The sequence below is a fragment of the Asparagus officinalis genome, chromosome 4, assembly GCF_001876935.1.
Source record: "Asparagus officinalis chromosome 4, Aspof.V1, whole genome shotgun sequence".
NCBI classification, from domain to species: domain Eukaryota; kingdom Viridiplantae; phylum Streptophyta; class Magnoliopsida; order Asparagales; family Asparagaceae; genus Asparagus; species Asparagus officinalis.
In genome coordinates, this window is record NC_033797.1 from 131,101,245 (window position 1) to 131,108,612 (window position 7,368).

The 7,368-nt window shown below is 38.1% G+C and overlaps 1 protein-coding gene across 1 annotated transcript in view; it reads left to right on the top strand.

The window, feature by feature from the left end:
* LOC109838824 overlaps window positions 1,946-7,368 on the top strand; it is a 103,596-nt gene continuing 98,173 nt past the window's right edge. The window contains exon 1 of the mRNA XM_020407247.1: window positions 1,946-2,362. Within this exon, the coding sequence (XP_020262836.1) occupies window positions 2,266-2,362 (97 nt within the window). The 5' untranslated portion in view covers window positions 1,946-2,265. The remainder of the gene's footprint in view (window positions 2,363-7,368) is intronic.

Here is a 7,368-nt window from a genome sequence, read left to right on the forward strand (position 1 = left end):
GGCAATATAGATAAAGATATCTATATGAAACTCCCTGAAGGATATAAAATTCCACCAGAGATAGCAGATAGGCCTCGGGACGTCTATTCTGTTAGGCTTCAAAGATCATTATATGGTCTTAAGCAATCGGGGAAAATGTGGTATAACAGACTAAGTGAGTTCCTTGCTACGCAAGGATTCACAAATGATAAAGTCTACCCGTGTATCTTTATAAAAAGATCGGGAACATGATTCATTATAGTCGCCGTCTATGTCGACGACTTAAATCTCATTGGATCTCCTGCAGAGATCGCTGGGATATCTGAAAGCCTTAAGAATACTTTTGAAATGAAAGACCTAGGCAAAACAAAGTATTGTCTTGGCTTACAGATCGAACACCTTAAGGGTGGTATCCTGTTACACCAATCCACATATACACGGAAATTACTTAAAAAATTCCGAATGGATAAATGTCATCCTCTTAGTACACCAATGGTTGTTCGATCATTGGATGTAAAGAACGACCCCTTCCGTCCGCTGGAAGAGGGGGAGGAAATGCTAGGTCCTGAAGTACCTTACCTCAGTGCCATTGGAGCACTATTATATCTGGCTAACTGTACGCGTCCCGATATAGCGTTTTCAGTTAACCTACTAGCCAGATACAGTGCAGCGCCCACAAAGCGCCACTGGAATGGAGTTAAGCATCTTCTGCGCTACCTCCAAGGGTCTATAGACCTGGGATTATATTTCCCGAAGGGTGGGTCTCCCACCTTAATTGGTTATTCAGATGCAGGTTACAGGTCTGATCCCCACACCGAGATATTATGAGATGAGGGAGGCCTTTGGCCTCCCCCTCATTATCCCTCCATTCACACCCCATTATGGTGGTGTAACACCCCACTAAGTGGGGGTGACTCTTGGGTACTCAACTTATTCACATTGACTAGTATAAATATATATCATAGGCCTTTGGCCTATGGATGAGTTTCAAACAACCCCTAATATATAAGCTCTACTTGAGAATTATAGACACCCTAAGCATGCACGCTGGTCAAACAACAGTATGACCATCAAAGCTGATGTTCACAGCCATTTCCAGGATGGATGAACCACAAATAAAATTAAGGTTTTCATTCCATGGGTTTAATCATTTGCAAAACATATTTAACAAATAATCCAGGGAAAAGGAAATCATTAATCAACTAATAACAAAACCCTAGATTCATAAGAGATTATCCCCTACATATAATCAATTATCAAAAAAACCAGCACATTCTATTACCCATGTTCAAAAGGTTGCATGGATATCATCAGATCAAGCACAAAGAAACGATCATAAAAAAACATGGAAAAGTTTTATACCTTCAACATCCAAGGGGGTAATTCAGAAGTCGAAGCAACAAACCCACCGAAGCCAACAAACCCACCGAACCGAGAAGGGATAACCGAAGCCAACAAACCCACTGAAATCAACAGAAATCGAAGCCAACAACCGAATAACAAGTTCGAGAAGGGATCACTGACAACTATCGTTGAGCCTCGTCTTCGAAAAAGAAACCGAAGAACGGTTCGAGAAGAGGCGCGAAGATGATTGAGAAGAGGCGGGAGAAGATTAGCGGGAGAAGTTGAAAACAAAATCTAGGGTTTGTGAAGAGGCGGATTCCCAAAAACAATGAGAAAGGGAATAGGCATGGGGTGTGTTAGCTTTTTCCCCCAAATTCCACTCAAATCAATAGGATTTGGGTTTTCATAAACCGCCCATCTTTTTTCAACTTTATAGATTTCAAAATCTATAAAATTGTTGTGAACCAAACTTAGGAATAAGATTAATAAAGAATACTTTATTTACAGTTTTGCTCCGGTCAAATCCCATTCCTATTCCTATTCCAAAAAGAGTGAAACAAACCTCCCCCCTGGTGTCTGTTTAAACATACTAGTTCAGTTTTGCGCATAAAATCACTCCATTTCAAACTCCTAGTACACCGCTGCAGCCCTCACGGCAAGAATCGGACGCCAAAATGACACGTAAATCCTCAGACCGTAATAACGGTTCCAGATGAAGGGCATTCTCATTCTCGCGTCTCCATCCTTCTACTCAGTTCGCCGACCTCCTCCGTCCTCATCCGTTTCACCCTTTAAATCCCTCTCCTTTTAACTCCATCGTCTATTTTGCGGAAAAACCCTAACCCCTCCCTATCTCTCTATCGAGATCGACCTCGATCCCTTACCCCCATGGATTGAGATCACAATCTCTGATCATCGAAGAGCGATTCAGAGTATTCGAAGATGCTCGAAGATCAGGTCGCCTTCCTTCTCCAAAAGTACCTCGGCAACTATGTCCGAGGTCTCAACAAAGAGGCGCTCAAGATCAGCGTCTGGCGAGGTGCTCTTCTTTCAGTTCTCGTTTTTCTTTGTTTTTATCGTTGATCAAGCGATCAGACACCTTGATTTTGCGTTAATTCGGTTGTTTTTGGTTTGAGTACTGGGCGTCGTTTAGGTTTGAGCTGGTTTAGTTGAGGAAGCCGGGGGAGGACTGAATTGGAATTTGGGAGTTCGAGAATTTGGGTGTTTTTTTTGATTTGAGCGTGGAATTCAGTGGAGAGTAGTGATTTAGTGTCACACTGACCAAATGAGGAGTCAATTGTGGGTTCAGGATTCGGGTTCTCCGAGTTACCTTGAGCCAGTCCCACCTTTCCAGTGGTAGGTGAGCGTTGTGGGTGGGTGGTGAGGGGAGTGCGGCCCTCGAATAGTCTGGTGCAAAACCGAAAAGGTTGACGTTAGGACTGAAGTGTTTGATTTGGGACTAGACTAGTGCGAAGCCGGCCCATGATTGTGAAAGCGTGGTGGTATGTTCTGGTTTCCTTTTATGGTCGTTCATTTGTAGAGAGCGAGTCAGAACATTAAACCCATTGTAGTTTACTGAGTGAACCTGACGTTGGATGTACTTGCATGAATTGCTAAAGATAAGCAAGATCTGGAAAGCAATGGTGAGAATATTTTTTTAGGGTTGGGATTTGGTTCATTATTAGAATTTTGATGTGTTTCTTGAAACCTGTAGTTTGGAACCACAGTTTTGTGTAGTTCTCCCAGACCCCACATCCTTTTACTAATAAGTTTCTTTTGCATAATAATGTAAGAGACATAGGAGAATTCTCTTCTAAATGTAGATGTTAGAGGACTCTTCTCATTTAGTCAAAATGGGATTAAATGGACCCTTATACTCCACCATGCTCTAGCAATCCTGATGTCTATTTTTGCTGCCTTTGCACTAGTCTAGTCCTAGTTTGGTCTGAGTTGAAGTTCCAGTACACCTGCTCGCTTTGCACTAGATTAGTTTTGAGCAGACAGTACAATGACGTCATCACCACCCATTCTTGCAACTGTAAAGGTGGAGTTGGTTCTGATGCTATTTGTAAGAGACCTAGGATAAAGCATGCCTAAAAACTAGCATTTAGAGGGAGGCAATACAAATATGTTATAAGCCAACAATTTGATGCCCTATTTAGTCAAAGTGGGACTAAATCTAACACATCATGACTTTTGTTTTAAGAGTTTTGTTATGAAATTTTTTTGTTCGCATGGATTTTGGTTGTTGGATAGTATTGGATGATTCTCTTTGAATTGTTTGCTATAGGCTTTTGTTTCATCATAGTTAATGAGTATGTAGTGACGGATACAATATCGAACTAGATGAAGACACAAGGGGGAGGTAGACTTTTTCGATTGAGTTATGTTGATAATATGAAGCTGCATTTGTAGAAAATTCGAGTAGCTTAAGCGTATGCAATGTTCTTATTTTCATATAAGATTACTAATGCTCGATTGTGCCTCCCATTGTTTAAGTGGCTATCTATGTTGGAATGACTTCATCAATTTCTTCTTTAAGTGTGTTTGGTATGTTAGGGGCATTAGGTCATGAACGTATGGTTAAAGTATAATGACCAAGGAGCAAGAATATATGGTAAAACAGGTTATGACCTAGGATTCCCATGGATTCTCTTCGGGTCATCGTGGATATGAAGTTGGGTAGCTGACGTTAGTGTTAATGACCGCTTCACTCAATAATGTTTTTGAAATTCATGGTTTGACAACGTTAACTTATAGTGTTATATGTATATTATGTTTCTCTGGGAATTTGTTGGTATAAATTGAAGTCCAAGGAAAGATTGTTACATAAAAGAGGTGTCTATTGAGAGAAAGCACCTACTTTTTTGTGGGTAATTGATGATCGACCTTTCCTTTTTTGTTAACTTTGCTCCTTTTACCTTCATTTGAAGTACTCTCGACTTCCTTTTTCTCTTCCTTTGTTATTATTTTCTCTTATCATGTATCCTCTTTAATTCCGTTCCGTTCATCTCCTCCTCTCTTTCCTTTGACCTTTTCATTTCTTTCCCCTTCTCTTTTTATCATTGTTCAATTCTACTTTTATTTTCTTTCGTCTTTCTATTTTTGTCTTAATATTATCTTTTTCTTTCTCCCTTGTGTCGCCAAAGTCTCCCTAGTCGGAGAATTGCACCAGCTTTGCATCTCCTAGTGATATAAAAGCATCAATTTAGTTTTGTCTGTAAGTTGTCAACTGAACATACATTTTTTGTTATTTTTCCTATTTTCTCCCTCTTTCTAAATTACTTTTAGCTTGCTTCTTTTATCTTTTTTATGTTTTCTTATCCTTTATACTATTAATTTCCCTTATGTTCATCACCCTTTCCTTTCGTCTGAACTTTGTTCTTCTGTGTGCCTTTTCCTTTTTGTCTTCGTTCAAGTTTCTTTGTATTTCCTTCTTTCTCTTTTTCCCTTTCGTTTTGTTCCCTTCTCCTCTCTTTTATTATCTTTCTCTTATCCTCTCCCAATTGAGTTATATCTCATGCACTTTACCAAATAGTATGTTGATTTATTTCAATTAATATTTGACGAAATTGAATTTGTATGCTTGTGCTTGTAAAAAAAGATCAATATTTCTTCGTATGTTGTGGCCTATCATAGCATGCTTTCATCTTAGCATGTTATCATTTTGTTTGCATGGTTTCAATTTTTATGGTCTATACTTAGTGGAATTTGGCGAACAAGTTAATAGAATTTGGTTTGGTGGCTGTGATGTTATTAGAGAGGCTTCTGATCCGGATAGAGACTCATCATGGAAACGATGACTTTGATGGCTATATAGATTTTACCAGGCTTTGAACTGCCTGCAAACGACATTGTTTAAACTTGTCCAGAGCTTTGCTGGAGAAAGGATTTGCTGGTGCATTGACAAACTAAAATCAAAATTCATCGGCTGATGAGAATGACTATGGTAGATGCTTGAATAGAGAACAATGACATCATCAATTGAGGCGGATGATATTGGCATGAGGCGTTGCAGTTGCTACAGGGGTTCGTGGTGACGCGATATAGCTCACAGAGGGAGATGAATGTGTCAGAAGCTTGTTGGAGCTTGTTGAGGCTTTGGCACTGTTAGATTTGGGTGATCGGAGGTTGATGAGCTCAGCAGAGGGCTTCAATTGCCTTCAAACTTGCTTGAATCATCGTCGAGAGCTTGCCATCAGAGGCCTATGGGACATCAACGGTGGATCATCGAAGGGCATTGATTGATTCCAAATGCATTTGGTGAGATGAAAGTTGGGTCATGTTTATTGGGTTTGTTTTACTCAGGGAAGGAGAAAATGAGAAGTGCAATAATAACTTTCATTTGTTGCTATTATTTTCTTTTGAATGTTGATGACATCATCAACAATAATTGACAGGAGGGGGGAAGAGCTACTTATTGGTCGGAAAAAGCATTAGGTTTTATTGTTTCGTGTTGAATTTTTGCAAAGAGAATGAAATCTACTGTTGAAAGGTGGAAGTTGTGGGTGCGCTAGATTTGAAAATGGAACGTATAACTTTGGGTTCCATAGTCACATTTGTAATTTCAACAATTCACATACTAAAGAACACAAGGAGTTCACTTGCTTAGAGAGGTTTTTCTAAAATCATTAATTTCATCTACTAAGGTTTGCCTTCAAATGAAGGTTATCTTCTTGTTTAGAAGGAAAAACGAAGTAACGAAAAATCCTAATCAAATTCAATACTAAAGAAAATAAAGGCTAAATGACACTTAAATACCTTATTGTTTGACCACCTGCACACTTAAATACGATAAGTTGTAGAAAGTAGTACTTTAATACCCTAACTTGTTAAATATTGGCACATTAGTAGTAACTTCTGTTAGTTAAATATCCCTAGGATTATGTCCGGATAACTAATGGAATGTATTAAAGTGCTACTTTCCTACAAGTTAGGATATTAAAGTGCTATTTTCTTACAATTTATTAGAATAATAAAGTGTAAAGGTGGTGAAACAATAGGGTATTAAAGTGCTATTTTTTTTACAACTCAGGTTGTTAAATAGCTATTTTTTTACAAACGGTATCAAAGTGCTATTTTTACAACTTAGAGTATTTAAGGTAACAATAGGGTATTTAAGTGTCATATAACCGAAATTAAAAGGTGCAACCTAATCAAATTGTAATTAAACTAGAATATTAATATCAAATCAAATCAAAATCAATTCCTAAATAGCATCTGGTTAAAAATAAAAGATTACATCACATACTAGCAAAACAGAAAAGATCTTAATGGTCCACAATTGTCATGCATCAAATCTCCCATTGACAGAGATTACTCAACCTCGAGTTTTAAGTGGGAGAGTATAATGACTTATTTGGCTATCGGAAGCACTCTATTACAAAATGTTTGATCTTCAAAATTAATTGTAAATTATTAAATTCAGTATTGAGTAGGTAGCGAGGGATCTGGAATAACTTATCCTATAGTAAAATCATAGTGTTGATCTTAAACTCTAGCTTTGGATTTAACTCTTGCCCTATTTCTAGTTCAATCTCTAATTTGGGTCTGGCTTGAGCTCTGATCAATTTTTTGATATGCTTCTATCTCCACCTCTGGGTCTCTCTTATGGTCTGCTTCTGCTTCTATCTTGGTTCAGATTCATGCTATGGTTTTGATTTGAATTTTGATTTTGGGTTTTATTCTTGACAAATTTTGGTTTAAGCTATAGTTCTTGATAAATATTTGCAACTTAGTTATCACAAGTAAGATTTTGTCGAAATGTTGGTTAGATGGTAATAATTGAATTAAATTCACTATGGATTGGCATGAACTTGTGTTGTTACTAAATAATGACGATCAAAGGGAGGGCTCCGATCCAAAAGGAATTTCTATCTTGAAAATGACAACTTCATAGCTATTTGGATACGATCAAGATCAGAGTGGACTTTATACGATAGCAAACAAATCGATTAGAGCTCTAGCAGAGAAGATGATTCGTTGATGGCTTGATGAATTAGGATTAAGCCCCGCCAATCAGATCTTATCGTGGCATTGTGGCTC